At 36.8% G+C, this 24,068-nt stretch overlaps 1 protein-coding gene across 1 annotated transcript in view; it reads left to right on the plus strand.

The window, feature by feature from the left end:
- LOC140233865 (protein phosphatase 1B-like) overlaps positions 1–23,399 on the plus strand; it is a 31,380-nt gene extending 7,981 nt beyond the window's left edge. Inside the window, exons 3-6 of the mRNA XM_072313958.1 lie at positions 10,748–10,865; positions 14,097–14,202; positions 16,718–16,775; positions 19,305–23,399. Coding sequence (XP_072170059.1) covers positions 10,748–10,865; positions 14,097–14,202; positions 16,718–16,775; positions 19,305–19,328 — 306 coding nt within the window. The 3' untranslated portion in view covers positions 19,329–23,399. The remainder of the gene's footprint in view (positions 1–10,747; positions 10,866–14,096; positions 14,203–16,717; positions 16,776–19,304) is intronic.
- Positions 23,400–24,068: the final 669 nt, after the last annotated feature.

Below are 24,068 nucleotides of genomic sequence, written 5' to 3' on the forward strand. Positions count from 1 at the left end.
TGTGTGCTGAACCAGTTGTTGGCCTTCTATTTATAATCCATTGTATGTTGATTACTTGCCAGGCAGACTTCATGCTTGCTTTCATGATGCCATGATGAAAGTGCCACAGGAGCTACAATTGTAATTTTGTTTTACCCTTTGAGGTAATTTTCAGTTGTGAAACAGACGGGAAAGTTACTTTAAGAAGTGAGCTTAAGTGAAAGTCTACTTATGAACAATGACAATATGAAAGAAAATGATGTGTTTCCATTGTGACATACATACATTGTACTGTATGTTTAATACGCCCCTACATTGTACAGGTTGAGCAGAATGTAATTCAACTTGTGCAACACAGTGGGACTTTGCTACGCTGCTATACAGTACATTTCCTTTTAGGTATACATGCTTGTCCAGACTCCAATATCACCTAATCACAGTTTTTCCAGACATCCTGTGACTAATAGGCAGTACAGTCACACCTGCATATAACACAATGTATTCTCTTCCGTAAAAATCCTGAACAAACACTATAACATAACATTACCAATATGGTGCAGAGACAAGATTTTTTACTATTCCTTGTGTGTGCAAACAAATTTATACAATGTAAGGGTCATTAGCTTAATAGATTTCCACTGGTATGATACACGTATAACACCCCCCCCCCCCAGCTAAAAAGAAAAAGATAAATTGTTGCTACCAAATCTCAAATGGTAAAATTCAATTGTACGTTTTGTAGACCTGTCAGCTGTTGCCATTGATACAGTGTACACGCACAATTAGAATTTCATACACATTCATGAGATTTTTAAACTGTTGGTTTGCGTGTACATTGTACATGTACAGTAAGTAGGATGTTGAACTTGAGATATTTTTACACAAGCAGAGTAAAAGATTTACACAGCTGAGGTAACAAACTAACCATTCATCTTTTGATGATCTTACTTCTTGTTCCTTTGTATTAGCCATTGTTGGAAACCTAATATTGAGTGATTATCTGCCATTTACAGTTTTTCACCCTTCAAGGTACATGTCTCTTCCCTCTATGTTTTTTGTGACATCATATTTACAACTCTTTACGCTTTCTGTGGAGTGATTACATGCCTATTCTTACATGAATTTCGTGTTATTGTGAAGGTTGCTTTCAAATTCATTGTGCTTTTTTTTTTTTCAAGTTCTATACTTAAAGAAGCATTTATGTAATCATTTATATAATCATCACAAACATACACTTTGTAGTGTACGTGTAGCACAAGGACAAGCTTTGATATGGACATTGCATGCATAATGTATTGTTATACATGTAGTTGTGTGGAAGATCTGGTGCTGCCATTATCCCACACAAAATGTGCAGTGAAACATCAAATTAACTCTATGAAATAGAAACACTGGTAAAGCAGGTCATTGTTATTTAAGAAAGAAAAAAAATCTTAATACTAACACAGTATTTAGTTTTGGAAATTTATATGGATACTAGATTGTACCAGAAGTTAAACAGTGGAAGGAAGTCGACTTACACGTGTAGGGGGGAAAAAAAAAAAAAAAAAAAAAAAAAATTAACATTTTTTCTATCTGAACTGGCAGAAATTGTAGGTCCAAGTAGACCATTTGGTCAATCAAACTTCATTTCCCACGACAAGAAAATAGAACACTGGCATGTCACACAGACCAGAATGAGTGCATTAAAGGGGAGAAGCATCCTACTTCAGCAAATTTCACTTCAATATTTAGTAAATTTATTAACACAATGATGATAGCTCTTGCTACTTTTCCATAGAACATTATGTTACAACATACTGTTTGTAACTACTATACGTAATTGGCATTCCCACTATCTAAATTTAGCTCATACATTCATGTGATCTTGACAGGAAACAGTTGTATAAAAGTAGCAGGTGGGTGAAAGTCTCAACAGAAATATAGACAAGTGATATCAAGCCTACAATTGTAAGTCAGTAAATCATGTGACCCTTTAAAGCCAAATCAAAGAGCTGTCTTGGTCACATGACTGTTGACAACCTGTTAGTTGTACTTTTAATTTACTTTATAGAAAAAGAGACCAGAATTTTGATGTTGCTCTTACTTTCCACTAATAGTACAGTAGTACAATTTGTACTTTCAAGTTCCTGTGAATGTATGACAAACTATGCAGTACATGTGTCTACATTGTAGAACAGTCACAGAGAAAGTGCTCTGCAAAGGAAAAGTAAAATACATACATTGTACCAATGGAGTTACTTGTAAGATTTCAAATTTATATTTCAAAAAAAAGGTATTCTTTGTCTTTAAGAGCTGATATTATAATTTCGCTGTGATCATGCCCTTTTTTTCCCCCTGCAAATTTGCCTTGAAAATAACAATGCATGAAAATAGGATTTCTGGAAGAAAAACAAAATCATACCATATCACACTGGATCATGTGCAACTACACGTACAGTGCACAGTACAGCACTGTTCAAACGATGTAGTTTTGTAACTACTGTAGCTCTACAGCTGTACAGCATTCTGCATGGGCCATGAGATGTGTCTGGGGCATATACAATGTAACAACATGCTAGTACAGTACCGTAAATGCAGACCACACTGCACTATTGTTTATGTTCATGGAATCGAAGAGAAAAAGAAAAGTCAGCACCAGTATTGTTGCGTGTTATTCTTTTTTTCTTTGTGAAGGATATCCTTATTTTTGAGCTTGATGCTGTCATGTCATATTCTTAAGCAACCGCCCCCCCCCCCCAAAAAAAAAATGCTTACTCTTCAGATTTTATATACAGTATGTACACTGTAGCTTCAATTTTACAATGAGCATCAACACATTTTACTGGTACAGTTGTATGAAGTAGCAATACTGTATTTTACTACTGCTCAATTCCAGTCATCAACCAGAAGAGTACAGTCTTGAGACAGAACCAAGTCTTCATTCTGACTGTGTGTGTGTGTGTTTGTGTGTAAAATCAGAGTTCATTATATCCACTTGTGACATAGATGTCGTGACACATTACAAGATGTACATGTGTACATTGTACCTTCGAACGGAATTTGTTTCAAGGGCTTTCACACATTCTGATATATATTGCATGCAGTGTAGGGTAAGGGAGGTGGGAAAGGGAGAAAAAGAGAGATACAATGCATTGATAGACAGACACACAGGGAAAGAAAATCTACATACTGTACCTTGTACATTTCAAAAAGGAAATTGTAGGGACTGAAGTGATGGCTATATTGCATCATAAACAGCTTAAGGTTAATGGAACATACAATGACTGTTAGTATTCTGCACGATATATGCTGAGATTCATCATGGGTTTGATCATTAGGCATGCAACTAACAAAAGAAAATTTCTGCAAACTTATCAATACTGAAACTGATGATTTACCTTTTGTTAATCCTTGTAAAGTGTCACGATACAGGATTCCCACCCTTACAGTGTAGTAGAGTACTACAAACTTGCCTGGTTGCTTGCCTTCGTACATAGGGCAACTTATACTCAATTTTGGGCAAGTGAATGTACATGTAATTGCAACTTTTCTGTCAAGTGCTGTATGAAGTCAGTGCCTAAATGGTATGATAATCTTACTGACAATTTTAGCAAGATTAGGGAATGCAGACCACTTTGTATTAAATTTCAATTGCAGCATCATAAAAAATGTTCCAGCAAATATTTATAGCACTTTGACCCATAATTTTTTTTTAACTAGACCCCCAAAGCATTGTTACAGTATATATTGCAGTAATGCTACAGTGTATAATGTTATGTTGTGGTATGGTAACACTGCATTTATCCCGAGTACGATGTATACATCCTCAGGTCATTTCGCCCCTTTATAATTGATTAGACATCACATGACCCCCAGAATGCTTAGTTGTATTTATTCTTTCTCCTTTTACAAGCAAAATTTGTTGGGAAGAATATTAAAGGAACCCACTATAATATGCATTAAAGTGAATTTACTGTATACACCGAATATTTCACGAGGTTTTTATTTTCGCGAATTTCGCGAGTGAGGTGCTATTCGTGAAATCAAAGACACATGGAAATAATAACTGATCTCGATATGAATGTGGCACACATGTATTCCTCCGTTCAGTGCAGTACTCCACGATCGTGAATCTAACCACTCGCGAAATCATCAGGAAGTCCCGATTCGCAAAAATTTAGACTCGCTAAATATATGGCGTATACAATAATTGTCTCCAGTGCCACATGTACATGTACGTATACAATTGTACAATGTGCAAATTATATTTTGTACAAGTGTATGGTGTTTTGAGATCTCACAGAAATCAATGAAAAGGGGGAAAAAATGTACTAAATTTGAAAGACCTTCAGGGCAATTCCGCAGTTAGGTGGACATGACATGGATAAAAGAAATGTGCCTCTTTATCTTACCCTTTGATCTAGGTATCAACTAATGCCATGGATGTTCACCAATCATTAGGGTCTTTCAAATTCAGTAGATTTTATTTTTCGTATTTATTGATTTTGCGAGATCTAAAACCATCATTTAAAATGTACATGTGGGACTGGGGACGCTGAAATTCACTTAAATGCAAATTACAGTGGGTTCCTTTGAAATTTTTTCCTCAAAGTTTTGCTAAAGGGTAAAAGATGAATACATTTAAATACTCCTGAAGTCATGTGTCATTTTGTCAATTACAAAAGGGTGAAATGACCTGCGGAATTACTTCGGACAAATGTAACGTTACTAACCGTAACGTTACTAACCATGCTTTTGGGGGTCTAGCTAAAAAATTATCGGTCGAACTGCTAAAAAAATTTGCATGAACATTTGTCATGATGCAATAATTGAAATTAATGCAACACTTTGTTTGAAGTAACTTGAATTTTTGCACACTTTTTGTTACAAGACATTGATTTTTTTGTCATGTCCTTTTTTCGTAACGTTACTAACCAGCCCTTTAAGTTGCTATAGCAATTCTAATATTTCTTGGATTGTGTTCATTCTTTTCTGTATCATAAACCTGGGAAGGATGAACATGTTTTTGACATAATTTTGACTTGAAATGAATAAATGGTAATTTAGTGGTAAAAACAAATATCTCAATTTGTTCAAATGTAACGTTACTAACCGCGGAATTGCCCTTCATGATTTTTGAACATCCATGGCATTTTGGTGATTCCTTAATCAAAGATAAACATAAAAAAGAACATTTGTATTATTGATGTCATACACATCTACACAATGGACAGGTCCGTTTTTCTGAAGCCATGCCTGAGAGAGAGAGGGTGTGTACAGTCTAAATGTGTGCATTGCTCATATTTGGTGGGTCTTGCTCAAGAGTGTGCATGGTGATTTGTCAACATTTGCTGCTTATAGCCATAGCACTATAGGTATCATATTGGAATTTCCCTAAGTAATATTAAGTTGCTCCACTAAGTGTCACAGAGACACTTTGCTGGATCAAGGAGGCCTCTATGCGCCTTTAGTGATGTGCCCGAGTTGCTGACATCCCTGCACCTTGGCCAAGGCTTATGCTGCTGAAGTGTGGCTTGACTTGGCTCGTTTCTCCTACCCAGTTCTCCTGCTTTCCCTCCCTCCCTGTCTCACAGGCTCAGCCGGCAGATGGCTATGTGAGCATATTAAAACCGATTGGCATAATGGTTAGGGTGAGTCATGGTTTATAAATAGGACAGTGGGCTGTCAAGCAAACACTGGCCTCAACATCTCCTTGGAGAGAGGCAAAACATGGGCTATCATGTACAGGGTCCTCACATTAACCTTTGGGGAATTTGTGGTGTTAAAGGCCTACACTGTACGTTAAACTTTTTATTTGGTCACTGTTTACAACCCAACAAATGGATGATATCAGTTACATGTATATCTAGTACACTTCATTTGTCACATTCAGAATGTTCTCCCCACTGATTCAGTAACAATTTGTTTTTCTTGTTATGATAATAGTATGATTAGGAGATGTACTTTCAATCATTTGTACACTTCACAGTGATTTGAAGTAATTGTTGATGAGCCAACTTAACTTTTGTTTGCATGTAAAAAATTTGGGCATTTGAGCATTAGGCCTACACATCAATTTTCATGCCTCCTTCCTTAAGAGTGCCTGAGGCATTATATAATAGTTCACCACGTTTGGTCAGTGTATGTTTACAAGTGAAATAGTACATTTATTACCATCCAAGCTATCAAAGGAAGCAACTACAAACCTGTACAGCTGTAAAAGCCAGGAATATTTACAAAAACATTGGGTAATTTCAAGTTCGGTGCTAGTGCTAGTGCTAGTGCTAGCCCCCAAATAACAGCGTTAAATCGACCTCCAACACCGACGGTCAGATTAACGAGGCGATACCGATCAAAATTATCGATCACCAGCACTAGGTGTTGGATTCACAGCACCGCGAGCTCCGCGGGAATTGCGCGACGAAAAAAGTGATGGCGCGTGATTACAGTCAAATATTAAAAGATGTAGCCAAAACTGCTTACTTTAAGACATACATGTATAGTGAGGAAGACAGATTAAAATGCCACAAATTTCAACCATTCCCCAAAATACAACTATCTTAATTTTGCTCCCAGGCGCAGATTTATATAGCCATATCTGGAGTGTTCGTGTACGTTACGTGGGCAACCACTGCATTAGCATAGACTTTGCATGTAAAACGTGCATCTATTATGGAAGTGAATATGGGTCTCGCACAGCAACACTAACACCAGCACCGAACTTGAAATCAAGTACAGTAAATGATAATCCCTAGGGGCTACACCAGTGTTAGTCAATGGAGAAAAAGCACGTAAATTGCTAACACAATCGACAGAGCTCGGTTCAGCAGACAACATTCAACACCGAGCCCATCACCAGCAACCGGAAATACGTCATGATTTTTGAGGTCAACTCCCAACACCGATGTGATTTCAAGTTCAGTTTTATCGCCGGTGCTAGTGCTGAGATAGCACTAGCACTAGCACTAGCACCGAACTTGAAATCACCCATTGTGTGTGCAAATGAGGCGTATGTAGTATGAGTGTAGCTATGTACATGTATGTGTAGATATGCCAGTCAATAGTTTAAGTAGCAATTGAAGACTCTAAAATTGCCTTCTGCTATCAAGCCATGCTAATTTGTTTGTGATATTACAGTATACTACAAAGAGAAGAGATAATTCTCCAGGTGTATGTTCCAGTCTCATATGGATGTCTGGATGTCAATTGACAGCATTTTTTGAAATATTTTTTCCCCTCATAGAATTCCATGAACTAGGGCTGCTTTGAACAAGCCTTGTGCCAAGCTCTACTGTACATGTGGTGACTGATTGTACCCTCTGGCCAATCTAATGCAATGCACTCTGCAATCCTGAATGTGGCTGTACACACATCATGTACAATTTGTACACGTACTAGGAAGCCTACTGTGTTTATGTGTTGCAGTGTAACTTGTGTGTGTGGGTGCATTTGTGTGTGTGAGAATATATGCTTGGCTGTTGATACACAATGCTAGAATTGTAAACTGTGTATTAAAATGAATGAAATGTATACAAAATAAAATTTGTATGTTTTTACATTTTTACAGTGATCAGTACGACCTATCTTATGGTGCAAAAGGAATTCATTTTTTTCTTTTTTTAGTGATATTCCTCATCAGGCTTAGCATCTAAAAGTGCAACATTAAAATCTTCAGAAGGCCAAGCTATATGTACAGCTGTAGATCTAATGGACCCTATCGCTTGTAAATGTATACATTTCATCACTAGCGATTAGGTCCGTGCATTGGTCGTACAGACTGTACGCTTCGTGCAAATGAATGAAGTGATCTTACGCACCCACGTGCAACACGAGGAGGTCAAACAGGGTCACATTTTCAGCATGTTACTTGTGCACTTCCAGTAATTTGGAGTTACACAGTGCAGCAGACATTACCGGTATATGCAAAACATACATACTGTATACAAGCCTGTATATAGACACATGCATGATAAATGTAGTGATTAGTTTTTCCCTAATCATACTCTGTCTTCGACTTTTTTACCAAATTTCATCATGACTCTGGTTTCAGTAAATTATAATTTAGCTACAAATGAAGATATCATGGTCAAAAGTCTAAACCTTCAAACTCCTGAGGTTCAAGCAGCTGCAATGTATGACGTTATGATAGAGTCATGCAACTACAGTGTATGCTGAGCAGAGTCTCTCCAAAAAAAGGGCGTCAAGTAATTGCATCTAGTTTTTCTCTTTTGTTATACGTAATTAAATTTCAATTTTAATTCATTCTTAAACTTTTGTGTGTGAATTTGGAAATTCCTTTTTTTTTAAGTCTTTACACATAAAACATTACACAAAAATATTGCAAATCACAAGACATTCATCATGAATACAATTTTGACGTACAACATACAACAGACTTGATAAAAATCCAGCATCTACAGTAACCAACAATCTGACATTTCATTAAACTAATGATTTGAATATTGCACTTTCCGGACCAATTGAGATAAATATAATCTGTCAATATTATAAAGCCTAGCCTATAGGCCAAGCACAAGAAATCAACAAAATCCAAAATATCCAAGTGTTATCTGTTAGAATGTACATGAACTGGCGAGACATGTACTTGTATGATTACAATCGCATACTTCATATTCAATTTATGCAAACATACTGTAAACATTATGTAACATTAACTGTCAGCTACCTTTACCATGTCAAAGGCTGAACATTGATGGCAGAATCACTAAAGAATTACAGGAATTCAGATTTAATTATGATGATGATAAACTTCTGTCAAAAAAAAAAAAATAATCATCACCTCACAATAGCAGAGATTACAGTCAATATTTCTTTTCCCAACACATCACAAATGCTGAGAAAATCTACAAAACATGGTATTTTGAAGATCAAGATGCGCATAGTGCTTGATGTATTCATGTACATCTACAGATGACTGTATATAAAGCACATGCTGTGTGCCAGCACAGTGTTGTCAACACGTTATCATGGAAATTAAGTAGCGCTGCGGCTGTTGGAGTGTTTGCATTGATATACGATAGGGAGAATTCCTGCACGATCCAGAATTGTGCAATTTGTTCTTCATGTGCAATTACGTTTTGAATACATACAAGTTTTTATTTAACCCTGTGTTCATTGAAGGGGGAAAGAGGAATTTAGATGGCATTCCAGCTTTTACCAGATCCACATTTTTGATTTAAATGCAAATAAATAGTTTTATGAAAAGCACGGCACAGGCTGTAAAGTAATTTCCTCAATCCTATCCATTCTTTAAAGGTCATATCCCTTTTGCAAATGTCACAAAGTTTTGCATGGTTGAAGAATAATGTCTCACAACATCATGTTTAAAATCCTGTGACAGTGCACCTCAAAGTTTGTTTTGTTTTGTTTTTAATATGAAATTTAAAACACGCCCCATGTCACTCAAGAATATGCACCCATTTATACCGAGAAAAGCAGTGTTGGAAGTCTTTTTGGGTTGGAATAAATTAAATAGAAATCTAAAGTACTGTACAATGTATAAGCAAGATATTTTCACAACATAAATATTTGCGAATGGGACCTGACAGTCTTTTTGGCAGCTTGAAATTTTTGTGAATTGCCACTGGCATTCAATGCACAATTATAGTGTACAAAGAACTTTGGCATGCATTTTATTTGGGCGAATCTTGGTGCTTGCAAAATTCAGATTAAATACACTCATTTTTTTTTCTTTTACACTTTTGTTCTCCTCTCCATCAGAAATAATGTTCCAGTTTCATTCTGAGGTCTGAATTATGTGTAACCTCAATATGCAGATTGTACTGGCTTATGAAAGGATCTTAGTTTAAAGGGACTGTACAGTACTGGTTGAGGTGGGGATTCATGTTTTGAGCATTCCTAAGTGAGATAATGAGAAACCTCTTGTGAAATATTTAAGAGCATGTAATTTTATGAAGGATTCATAGTTTATTTGATGAAAATTGGTTTTCAAATGACTGAGATATCAAAAAAAGTGATGATATTAAAAAGGCGACAGGCCACACCTTTTATTAGGATCTCTTTGTTTTGCCTTGTTTTTGGATATCTCAGCCATTTCAAAACTGATTTTCATCAAATAAACTTTTTATACCGGTACCCCTTAAAATTGCATGCGCTTTGACATCTTATTGAGTGGTTTCTGAATATCTTGCAAAACGATCAAAGCTAAATCCTCACCTCAACCAGAACTGTACACACCCTTTAAGGGTTGCAAAAAGGCACACAAACTAAAGTTTAGTATGCAACAAGCCAATAACCTATGGGTATCAGCAGTTTTCTCTCCCTTTCAAACAGTGCAATACTGTAAAACGCAATATAATTATATTCACAGCATTGAATTTTGCGAATTGGAGCCAATGGCCTTTTTCGCAGTATGAAATTTTTGCAAATTGCCACTGGCATTCAGTGCATACTTTTGTATGGTGTAGACAAGAACTCTTGCGTGCATTTTAATTTTTCGAATCTTGGATCTCAAGAAATTTGCGACATTAAAATGCACACAAACATTCCTCTTTTTACAGTTGGTAATAGTAAAAAAGAAAGGCAGTATTGAGCCTTCTTTGAAAGGTTCTTGCTTCTGTGAAAGGTACTGTAGTCATTTGAACACTGTTCAGTGTGTTGCTACAATGTATGTACATGAAACATAATATGTACATAATAAATATGTATTTTGTAAACATGTTGCTTTTTTGATTTCATGAATTTCTTTGTAATTGCAACCTCCATGACTGTTTGTATGTCACATTTTTCTTTCTCATGTACTCAGGGAAGCCGTGATAACATGAGCATCGTGATAGTCACCTTTCAGAATGCACCCGAGATATCGCAGGACGCTCTCACTAAAGAGAAGGAATTGGACATTCTCCTGGAGGAGAAGATAAAAGGTACTCTGCACATTCACGCCACCAGAGCACACCCTCTCCAGTGCTCAGAAACATGGTTTGAAGTGCTTTAGTTTTGATGCAATGCTTAGAAACTACCATATGTGCACAGTGAGTACATGTAGGACTATGTGTAGAGTTGTTGGACAAGCAGATCTGTGTGCCAGTGGACATAGCCAAATGAGTGAAGAGCAAACTTAGCTCGTCAGTAATGTGAGGTTAGCTTTGACTCCCTGCCTCTAATGCACTGCCCACTTTCTGTCGTACTGCTAAGTCCTAGAACATCTGTGTATAAGATTGAGGTAGCTTTGTCCAAACAGTTTTGGTTTCAAAGAGAAGTTGAGTGCATCCAGATGTGCGCTAAGTGTTGCATGTGCATTCCAAGCATGTAAATTTGTATTGTATATAATTATCAATGAATGTCCTGTCATGTGTTTGTTTGGGTATGCACCTTTATAGCACAAGGCATGCACATTGTGATTGGATTATCATCACATCTTTACCATCTTTTTTTTTTTCTTGCACAAGGTGAAAACCTTTTATATCTCTCTATGAATTCATTTGCCCTTTGATGTGACATTATACTTAAATGATATTGCACAAAAATGTCTACACACTGTGTGTTGTTTTTCACTTAACTATTCCATGCAGTTATTTCTCTATTTTATTGACAGAACAAGAAGCATTATCTTTTTCACACATTTCAATTTTAACAAGGCAATAAGAAACCAGAATGATTTTGTCTTTTCACACAATCATGACATTTGTCATTCTTTTCAAAGCAAAATGCAAATGCCTATATACTGTTTTATGCAGGAAAGGGGGGCTTGTGGCAACCAAGTGTCCTTGACTGTGTTTTAATGTCTATTGAGGTAACATCTGCAGCCCAAGTACAGTTGCCACTGCTTGACCAGGATTGCCCAGGAGTATGATCTGTATCCCATTTGAGGGATGACCCCAACTGGAAGAAGTTATGATAGAAATGTAATATTATAAATGCACTACACATAATTCTAAACATCAGCCTACTTATACATCACACTAAAACATGCACACATTTGAATATTGCAAATAAATTTAGACATATACTTGTATGCATTCCTCTATAGTACCAAAGTGAAGGTTTTGCATCTATTTTGACAGCAAAGTTTGGGTTTACAATAAATTATAACGCGATTACATGTACCTTTTGCAAATGCGAATAACATCATACTAGTATTTCATTAACTATAGTTAGGACTAGGCTTAGGTCAGCGTGACAGTGGAGTTTGTGATGCATTGTTAGGCAATAAATCCCAAGCAGCTCAATTATCCTTCATACACATTTAGCTTCTCTGACTGGTAGATTTGTCTTTTTATACCCATGGCCACATATTAACATGCAGTTAATGAATGTTCTTCATGAAATAGGAACGCTGCTTTTTGACAATACTTTATTTTATTGAATTTTCTTCCGTATTGAGTAAGAACACTTCATACAAAGTTTTTATTTTCTCAGATACCTGATGAGAATAAAAAAAAAAAAAACCTGTTTCGTGATGTCCTGTCCCATTTAAAATGCAGTCCAAACAAAGAGCTTCAGAAATATTGCTGTGATACCCCTTTAAATCAGTATTCCTGTTTATATGAGTTTTAATTAAATGGTGGCGACTGTATCTCTCAATCAAATGAGAGACCTTTTAGTGGCAGGGAAATGCTAGCAGCCAGAGTGCAATACATACACATTGTAAATCAGAACTGTTCTATTCAATTTTATTGACAGTTCTCCTACCAATCATGCTGATGAGAATATTCATGATAGTTATGAAAAAGTACATTGTTCTAAGTCTTTCAAAATGTTAACAGCCTCATCTTTAAACCAGTTTGAGAGGTTTAGCAAATGCATGTATATGTACATGTACTAAGATTTATGCTGTTCTTCATCTTGAATGCCATTATGAGCCTTTCTGGCATTTCGATGCGGATTAATAAACTTTTTTGATTGTACAATATACAATCACAGTTGTCAGTGTAAAGTGCAGCTGTACTCCCTAAATCCCTACAGTACTCTGAAAAAGGGGCACCTTAACTTTGCAGATAAGCAAAAATAAGTAAGGCTATTTAATTTTTTGAGCCAGAAAATCAAAATAGCAGAACAGTTGTATTATTCATGAAGAGATTTTGTGATGGTGTAAGGTCTTTTTTGATGTGTAAAACGAATCTTTTTAAAGTACTATAAGAAAACTACGACAATTAATAATAGATCATGACAGAAATATAAGGTGATCAAGAGTTCTATGAGTTTGATGGATGATTCGGTCATTGGTCAGAACTCATGATCAAATGTCCAGATAATATATATCAATATGATGGTTGAAGTTGTTTTTTAAAGGTTTATCAGAGAAGAAAGGAGACAGATTCGGAGTAATTTATTGATTTGATTTGAGGCTTGATCCCAAACACACCAGGGAGAAGAATTTAAGGTTGAGCATTAATTTGGCAGAAACTCACTGCCAAGTTAAGAATATTGAACACATACAAGTCGGAATGAGCTAATTGTAATATAGAGGGACAGATGGAAACGTCATTTTGTTATTGATAAATGAGTGGGCTTGAACATGGGGGCGGAAAGCATGGGATGGCATGGTAGGGTGCCATTGTACAAGGCAAACAATTTATCTCTGGATTTTTTTTAATACAAATGTTGCAGGATAAAAGCATCTGGATCTCCTTAGTAACTTGCCTTTATGATTTGTTTATATTCTCACTTTTTTTCTCCCCGTCATGTCTGCATATATGTTTCACTTGGCTGTTGGCATCAGTTGTCCATTATGTGTGCTCACAAGCAATAGCATTGTCATTACTGTACCCACCTATTGTCAGGCAGGTATATGTTAGACAGTAAAAAAAATCCCTCTCCTAGCCATTTTCAACAATTTAGTGCAAAAGCATATTTGCATTCACACTTTCCAGCATTCTACATGGTGCTGTGTCCATGTTTCTTGCATTCTCTCATACATTCTTCCTCTCTATACACATGTTTAAACTCCAATTTTTTGTGGCCCAAATCTCTCTGTGTGTGGAGTGTGTTCATCATGTACTTCATATCTCTCAACAGATTTGTGTGCAGTGATTGTTTGTCTTCTTTTTTTTTTTTCTTTCATTTCTCTTCTATTTCACCCTTGTGTGAACTCTGTCTGTTCATTTGCATCGTCATGATAATGCAAACCTCATTCCCTGGGTCTCTTTCTGCAGAGGTAATGGAAAACTTTGGTGACCAGACCCAGCTGGATCTAGTGATGCATGTCCTTAGAATGGCAGATATACCAGGTCTTCCTCCCGGAGGAGGCATCTCAGCCAAGTGAGTTCAGGTTCAGGGTCGAATCCTCCATTATACAGCCCCACCTGCAATGTACCTCAGGCTGTAGACCTATTCCAGGCCCAACCAACCCAATGCAAGGCCTGCCCCTCTGTCCTTCCCCCATCCTGCCCCCCCCCCCCCAATCCCCCATCCAGTCCAAGCCCTGACCCATTTATTTGGCAAATTAGGGGGAAGATAAACATTGCGGGAGAAATATGACTGGAGTGAAGAAAAACATGGAAACACATGCCCTCATTTTCTCATGCACAAACATATTCACTGAACAATTCTATTCCAGAGGACACGTGCATTCTCTCATACACATGAATATTTACATCATTGCTTTTTTTTTTTTTTTTTTTGAGGATAATCATTGTTCATTGACCTCAGATGTCTCCTTATTGAAGGGGGGGGGGGGGGAACCTCCTGGGAGTCCCAAGATAACAGACAAAAATCATTCATTCCAGCGTCAGTTGTCCTCAGACTTTAATATCAGTCCGCTTGAAAATTTGCTCATGAACAGATACTTTTTGCGTAAGCCGTTCCCCTTCAAACAAACAAAAAATCCAAACAAACAAACAAAAGCAGGATGATGCACCCTGATTGTGAATGTACAAGAAAAGTGAAAGGATGGAAGAGAAGATTCAACCTTCAGAGATGTAAACAGAATGTCATAATGGCAAGAGGATATTAACGACTCTGATATTAAAGATCAATTCTCATGTGAACACCTGGGCCTTGCTGATTTCTCACTCTTGTTTTTATTTTGAAATGTTTTTTATGGTCCACCATCAGACACCAGTGTCTTCGGTGCCAAAGGGTGTCATCTGTTAATGTCTCCTTGTGTCAGTTGCCTCTGATCTGCCGTTTTTATTTCTTGTTTAGTTCTGTTTGTCTATTGTTTTGGCCTCACATTATCTCTCTTTACTATCTATGTGCTGTTGTAGAGTCCACACCCGATACCTGCCTCCCCAAACTCCCCCTCTTTGATTGTCATTGCTGCTCGTTCTTGTCAGAGACTCACAAATGTAACTTAGCTTTCACTGCCTAATCTTAATGATGTTTCAGTAGTGTTTTTATTTACCCCTACATATAATTATTGTTTTTTTTTCCCCTGTCTGTCAGCACTGCAGTCAAATTACAAGTATCCTTCGTGTGATATAACACTCACTAATCTGATAGCTGCTAGGCTTGCATTAGTCACTGCCTCTGCAGCTAAAATGTACATGTAGCTGCGGATTTTCCAGCTGTGAAGCGGTATCTAGGGAGAGGTTGTCCTAGGTATGATGTAGGACAAGTGACTTGGCATTGACAACAACTTGTGGTGAAATGACTCATTAGGCAGCAGACACTGTAGTGAAAGTGAGTAAACAAACAGTCGAGATGATACACTGCACAACTTTGGATGTAAATAATGCAGACATACCTCTGTATTCTGCAGTGTCATACCTAAATGTGTGGAAAAACTGTTGTTTTGTTGTTGTGGTGGTTTTTTCTGGGGGGGGGGGTTGTGGTAGGGATCGGAGTGTCTAGGCATAGTCTTTCTATGTTATGTACTTCCATTAGTCCCAAAATACAAGAAAAAAATACTGTTCTAAAGGGAACAAGTTAAGACAGCTCTTCATTCAACAGGTCACTGTCAGCAATCTATTTATTCATCATATCTTTAATGCAAACTGCATATCATATGAATTATAAGGTTGTGCCATCTAGTACCAGATCTCAAGCAAACATCACTTCATACAGTCATGTATCGGGCAGTTTGGTTCAGTAGCCTCTCTGTTGTCTCGAATCTTTATCAAGTCCAACCTAATCCATACTTCATTATTTTATGTCTTTCCCTGAGCACTGTATCATTCAAATCAACTGTACATGATATCTGAAATTCATGTGTTTACACACCATCCGCAAATCATTTGCAGTAGGATTTTACAAATTGGCAATGAGCATGAATGCATTAAACACGAAGCATGAAAGTTGCAAGCAGACAACCACAGTAAATAGCATTATTTGGGGAAATGGAACATTCCCGTGAAACTCTGTGCAGCATGCCCATCTAAGTCAATGACTTTTTAAAATTAACAATTTGATAGTCTGTAGCTCTTTTTATGATCTTTACAAGAGGTATGGTCATATGACTTCATCAAGTCTTTGATCGTACTTGTAACTGATACTTTCGTGAGTGTGTGAACATAGAAAAGAAGAAGAATCTATTCTGCCCTGTATTTTTGCAGCTAATTGCATGTTCTTTTCTACTCTTTCAGTGTTCCTGGTGATGTTCATCTATGAGCAAAGTTAGAAGTTGTTGACTGACAAGATATCACTCACTGCCAGAAAATGAGCATGCATATGAAGCCTTTTAGTACTAATTTATTAACTTCTTATTTTCTAGCTAATGAATTTGGATGGTTTAATTCTTGTGTCATAGTCCCTTGTGGATATATTCTGTATGCAGTGCAATGTATAAAGTCATCATTTGTTTTTGTCTTTTTGTTTTAACAATTGCACCTCACAGGAAAGGAACCATTGAAGAAATTCTGAATAGACTCAATCCGAACAGACCGAAGGACAAGGTAAAGCATGAAGAGGATTCGCAAAGCCAGAGCAGTAGTAATACTGTGTACCATAGTAATGCATTTGATTGCCTCTCAGATGAAGCAGAAAGGATGTGAATACACATAACATTCTTAAAGCTCATACACTATATCTTGTGTGTGTTTTGGTTATGAGAAATATTTGTGTTATAGTGCTGCTAGTCTCATGTAGTCTAACTTGCATTCAATGAAATCTGTTTACCGGTAGAACAAAGAAAAAGTAGTTTTTATTTGCGTTGTTGTATTCATTTGAGCATCATTGAAGACCACAGTTTGGAATTCATAAGCCTAACTTAGCCAAGTAGCCAAAAATGAAATGATGTTGATATCTTGGCCAAATTTGTGGCTTTTTCAAAGTTGACTTCATTGGTCACAGTCTCCATTGCTTGAGGAATATGATACAGGGGCCACAGAATCCCCCCCCCCCCCCCCACACACACACACACACACTTTTAATCTTCAAAAACAAAATGTCAACTTGTAATTACAAATTTTGAACAAAACCCATAAAATTCTGGTGGTTTTACCAGAGATTCTGCCTTTCCCTTCCCCACTGAAATATGTTCTATGGCTCCTGTAAATGTATTTTATGACTACATGAAAAAATGCATTATTTTCATATTCTCCTAAATGGTATGCACTCAGACATAGAGAAAGGTATTCAAGGAGAACAATTTTACTGGTATGGAAAATTGTAGCCTAAGGTGTAGGCAAAATGCAGTGTATTGGATGTTATTCAAACCTTTTTAAAATCATGTCATGTTCTCACTGAAAGAAATGGTCGGGAAAGAGGTGACTACACAATTTCAAGATTTTTATCTGTAGATATCAAGTGTATGGCCCCCTCCATTCACGTTTCTGCTCTTAATGTGCCAAAAGATTTTTTGTGTGTGTTTTGGTTTTTTTTTTCTCAGTAGGGGATTGTGCTAGGAACTGTAAATTTAAAAGTGTGTAGAAGATGCAGTCATACTGTGGGCAGTCCCAGCAATTGTCCTCTGATTCAAATTGTAGATTTCCTAGAACCCAACTTCACTTGGAAGGGAATGAAAGCTGGGTAACGCATAGAAATCAGATGTGAGATATTTCTCACAAATGTTATCAGAAATGTATACACTGTGGGGAAGGATTGCAAATCAAAACTACCAGATACAGAAAATGATGAGTAAATGATCGTATCAGAAAACATGACATGACATGAAGTGATAGTTGTTCACAAGAGTAGCTTCTCTTCCTTCAAGTTATTACAGATTTAGATAGAAAAATTCAATAAGCCAGTTCACAGTTAGCTCATGGGCACATTGGTACAAATTACCTTTCTTTTTTCTCAATTGGTTAGGCACTTCACTCATTTTCAAAGCAGCATGATGCATAAGCATGCCCACAATTTATGGATTTCACGTTCAAACAAAGAATGAACTTATGCAGAGCAGCTAGCAGGTGACAAGAATGGTCTGTCCATTGACTTTTCGGCAGGCATTCATTTTATTGTTTTGTGTTGAATGCAAAAACAAACTTCTTCTACCAACATTGCTAAATACCAGGCTTTCTACATGCTTGCTGTCAGGTGGATGTGCTATTAGTAAGCACCATTTATAAGGGTTACATGAATGATCATATCATTAGGGATGCTTAAATCTAAGTGAATTAAAAAACCAACATGCCTGATCGTACGAATGAACTTTTTCTGCTCATGCGCAAAGTGGAACTGTAAACTGGCTTATTGGTATGCTAAATAGATGTCTGCTGATTCTCTTTGACCTAACAAGTGGATACACCTATACAGATTGGCCATGTTATTCCATATTGAATGTATCGGGCATTGTGAAAACTAGACATTTGAAAGGCTTGCAAAATAAGATTTAACCTGGTACAATTTTGGAAAGGACAGAAATCATAGGTTCTGTGAATATCCAGTACTCGTTGCATTCACAATAGTCTACATGTTGGGTTTATGTGCAGAAATTCATCACAAAAAATACCGGAATGTTTTGCAAGTAATTTCAAAGCAGTGCTTTGCTTGTAGGTGTATGCACTAGGACTTGGAAGTTTGTGTTTTCTTTCACTTAATGCAGAGTTATCTTTATGCATAGTACCTGTGGTAATTTCACAAGTGCTGGAATAGAAGTGATCTCTCTTAATCATGAATTTTGCTGCTTGTGTATTTTCTGTTATCTGTACTGTAGGCATGAGTAAATGTGAGTTGGCATTATTGTGTAGATTAGTACAAGTAAATGGGATCATGCAAAATTAAATCAGTCACTGTGAGTAACATCCATGCATTTTTCCATTTTGTTTTCTCCCCCCTTCCTCTGACATGTGTGGTAATTGTTACTAATCCATGCAGTAGTCACATTGTCTGTTGATGGTATTCGTCTCGACTATCCTGTCATGACCATGACTGAGCCCCTGGTGCTGTGCATGGTCGATGTCTGTGTTGAATTCTTTCATACATCCGTGTCCCTCTCTATCTCTGCACTACCCTTCTCTTCTTTTGCACTGTCCCACTAGGACTCGGAAGACGACAAGTGGTAGCTGCTGACAGGGCACCGGTGTTGTTGGCATGTGTTCCTCCTTCGTTAGACGACTTTTGTTGCAGTGCTGTGGTAGATAGTACTGCTACATGTGGCAGTGCTTTGCAGGTATCATGCGTTAACGTGAATAGGTGTAAAGGAGAATTGACGAATCAGCAACCATTGTGTTTTTATGCTGGTCATGAAAAAAAAAAAATATAGTGACTGATAGGAACATATTTATGTAGTCTTTGGAAAGAGGAGAGCTGAATGAGCATTATTCAGACATACAGGAAAAAGAAAAGTGGACAATTTGACAATGCAAGACAAGATGGCATCAAATGCAGCGGTTTGTGGTGAGATTTAGCAATGAAAACACCAGACTGTTAGTGTGACTCGATTTGCATGGGATGCCAAGCAGTGCCAGTGTAAAGCCATTTCAAGTAGGCTAGCACGTCCGGACCTTGCCTGCTACCGGCATGCAGCAATATCGAAGCATATGTGGCGTACCTAGATGGACAGATGGCTCCCAGAATCCAGGGAGGAATGATGGACCACACCGGCACGCTGAAACGAAGCCACCTGTGATGACATTCCGTGATGTATGCACTGAGATAAGATTGGCATGTTGTTAGAGGTCAGTTGTGCCAGTGGGGAGCCCCGCGGAGAATGTGCTGGATGAGACTTGAGAGCCACCCCCATGAGAAGATAGCTGTTGATTGATGCAGGATAGTTGTAGTGAGTGAAAGTTTGTTGTGTGACCTGTAATGCAGTCTCCAATCTGTGCTTCTTTCCAAAGAGATTCGATTGCAACACTCTTCGCCATCTCTGATTGAAATGGGGTTTTAAATTTGCTGAAATTTGGTATACATCTTTAAATGCCAAGAGCATCTTGACCATTATAATGATGTGATGGATTACATAGCAATGCATTATATATTATGTATAAATATATATTCAGTAATTTGAGTATATAAATGTTTGTGTACAGTCAACATGCTACTAATTGCATTGTAATGTATGGGGATGATATGTCCATACACTTGTGTGTTTCTTGAATACTAAGCAATACATTGAGCATTGGACTGTCTGTTGAGGGTAATGGCTTTTAAAGTACCGGTACATTTTTGAACAGAAGTATATTCATGTATGTGCTGCTGTCAAGGCTTGGAATGTATTGACCACATGGCAGTGGAGACTGTAATCTCGCACCATTGGCCTAACTTATTGCCAATTTAGAGGAGTGGAGTACATAATTATGGAGTAGTATATGCATATTGACGTCAGCAAATGCATGGGAGGTGTGATAGATCATTCTTTTTTCCTGTATTGTCAAAGGGTAATACGAGGTAAATGATATGAAGTATCTTTGATGCATTAGTCTATTAAGATTAAAGTTATAGGTGTTATCTTATCTTGAAGATGTAATGTGAAATCTAACATTTTTTATGTAGTGAAAGTTTGAAATATAAATGAAGATAAGTTGTGTCAGTGTGTAATATATGTATTTAAGAACAGTGCATGACTTTATAGGACAAGACCTGTCATTTCACTGCTATGCTTCCCCATCTTTTGTGAGGAAAAATGTGAAAGCCCTGTAGAAAGTTTTTTTTAGAGCATTATATCTTATAGTTAAACATGTGAGTCATGGTAGCTTTCAGCTATGTTTTAAGGAAGCAATCTTAATGTTAGGGGGCTCATGGATAGCTTAGTCTCATTCATTTGAAATCACCTGTTCAAAATTGTTTTCATTTCCAAGGTAACATTTTCTGTATGGAGTTAAGCAGTTGTGCTGTTTTCCCTATTGTTGTATAACTTTGTGGTGTAGGAAGAAATATGACCCAATCCATTTATCAAAGAGTTGTCTTGGGAGGGTATGGTTTCAAGAAATTCTGTAAATGCTTCTCAAATATGGCATTTACTTTCATCACTGTAACCACCTTAATATCATGAATGTTTTGAAGTTTAGTGAAATAAAAGTAAAATTCAAATTTCGGGAAAATTATGTGGTATAGGGGCATTGATACATGTGTATCTGTAGCTCTGCACTTAACCATACATCACTATAGAGTAAGAGAAAACTTGCAAAATGAACACAACAAGCTTTTTGGACTCACCTATGAGTGTAGTTGTGCGACTGGTTGTATCGATCTTAACTAATAGAAGTATGGATCACATAACCAAGATGAAATAGACTCAGATAACTATACATCACGGATTGATTTGAAATTTTGTTTGTGTATTTTGTGTGTAAATGGAAGAGAAAATATGTGGAATTGGAATGTATCCCCATGATCCACAAATCCTACAAAGTATGTGTTATCAGTTTGCACCTAAGACTGTAGGACTTGGGACTCACTTTCAGATGTGTACAAATGTACATGTATGCTTCTTTGCAGTGAGAGCATATTGATAATTTGTGTTATGCAAGTGATTGCATATTATTTGTCCATGTAGAACTATAACCATTTTAAATGATTGTATGGTTTATGAACTCCACCAGATCACCTTTATCGAGGTGTGTTTAGACGTAGTTGATGCCATTATCAATAGATTCATAAGACTTTTGCAGGATTTACTCTCAATGTCTGTTACTACAGTTGTATATTCTAAGTGTCGAGGTAGAACTTGATAATATTTGTTGGATCATATACATGGTATTTAACATGTATGCATGCAATTATTTATTTCAGAAATGTAAAGACTCAGGCATTTTATGTGTAGTATATGGTATCATTTCTCCCACAATTGTCTCCATATTTAATTTTAATTTCTAATTGAACTCGTACCCAGAACCCGAAGTGATGAATTTCTAATATGACTGTAATTTTGATGACATTATTGTACATAATTTTGAGAGTGTTAAGCTTTAACATTATGCCATACTTCATTGAAGATGAACTAGTCTAGGCTTTATCGTTTATGATGTATATTGATGAATGACATATTTTGAATCTGAGTCTGATGAATGTATGGTGTATTCTAGCTGGTTACATTAGGTAATCCATTAGTGAGATTTTTTGTAACTTTTTTTTTTTCCTCTTGGTTTACCCTTATGAATAAAATGTACAAAGTTAGTGTATAGCTGTGAATGTATTTTGTTTCAGTGTTTTGTGTCTCACGTTCACGGAAAGTTATTTTTATACAGTGTCTACAAAGCAACGTCTCACAGAGGATGTATTATTGAATTTAAATACTCTGCCTCATGCATAATGACATGTGTATTCATGATATTTCGCTCTGTACAAGACAGCTGTGTTTATGGTTGAAACAGAAATGGAATGCATGCTATGAAATATCCTTCAGTGATTGCTCTGCTGTGAAATTTATCCTTGATGGTTCATTGTATTGCAATCAAGTTTCTCTTATACTCCCCCAAGTATGAAACAAAACCAAAAACAAGGTTTGGTAATATATAGAGTGGATCGTGAATGATTCCTTATTCCTCTTAAGTCTTGCCTGAACTCATTTCTTCTTTCTAGTGCTGAATCCTCTCTTGAGTGGCATACTACTGTAAAAGTGGAAATTTTCGCGGTGTTGAAATTTTCGCGCATTTCGCGCAACCAGAAACTAGCGCGAAAATAAAAGCACGCAAGTATTTTTGCTTGCCATACGTTCCTGTGCGTGATGTCTTGATTCCACGGAATTAAAAACACGCGAAACTCTCCTGACCCAGCCAAGTGCGAAAAATCAGTCGTGCAAAAATATCCACTTTTACAGTATCTGAAATGAAGGGTGTGATTTTTTGGCCAGAAAATGAATTAAGAAACTAATGAGTTTATGTATACCATATGCTGTGGTTGGTTATAAGTAGTGGGGGAAGAGGGAACATTGACACAGCACAAGACTCCGAGCAGGTTACCCACCAGTAAAATTTTGTAACTTTCCTCACTGTGTATGTGATGCAAAACACGTTCACCAGACCAGCCACTGTGACCGGCTTCTGCCTTTGTAAATGTAACTTTTGCATCATTATACTTCCTTTCCAGTCAGGCAACTTGTGCACTGTTTTGCAGTGGTTTCAAAAGGCAGTTGAGACATTAAAAGTGGAAATGATGATGAGACAGATGACTCTTTGTAGACAGATGATTCTTAACCCTATTCTAACTGGGCTATTCGAGACCAAGTTTTTACTGAGGGGGGGTCAATTTGACCCCCCCTTCAGATCTCGGCCGCCGATCGTATGATCACCGCGAAATTTTGCCTGAAGATAGAGCTGGATGTCAACTACAAGATTACATCGTCATACAATAGAAAAATATTGCCTTTCTATTTTTAATAAATTAATTATGCAAATTTGTGCATGAAATCATATTTTCACCTATAACTCCATTAAAAAGACTGGAGGATTGCTAAATTTTTGTGTCAGAATTCTTCAAGACACATCAAACTATTTTTGTGTAAAAAAATAGCTCAATTGAAATTAATTTCTTTTGTTTTTTATTGTTTTGTTAATTTCTTATGTATTTTATTGTTTTTTTCAACCTTTTGTTTTCTATTGTTTTTTGCCAAAACTTGTTGCAGGCACTTTTTCAGGCTTATCTACACTAGAATTGATTAATTTCAATGCTTAAAAGTTGAAATAATCTAATTTATATCAATTTAACCAAAAAACACAATTTCCATTGGATTTGCACACGATATCATGAATTTGAGCTGTTTTTTGGTTGACATGCATATGCAAAACATTACGTAATTTCAAAACGGTGTACCCGGACGTCGCAAATTTGGTCTCAAAATATGCGGGAGACTTCAATGAAAA

Source organism: Diadema setosum, chromosome 1, assembly GCF_964275005.1.
Source record: "Diadema setosum chromosome 1, eeDiaSeto1, whole genome shotgun sequence".
NCBI lineage: Eukaryota > Metazoa > Echinodermata > Echinoidea > Diadematoida > Diadematidae > Diadema > Diadema setosum.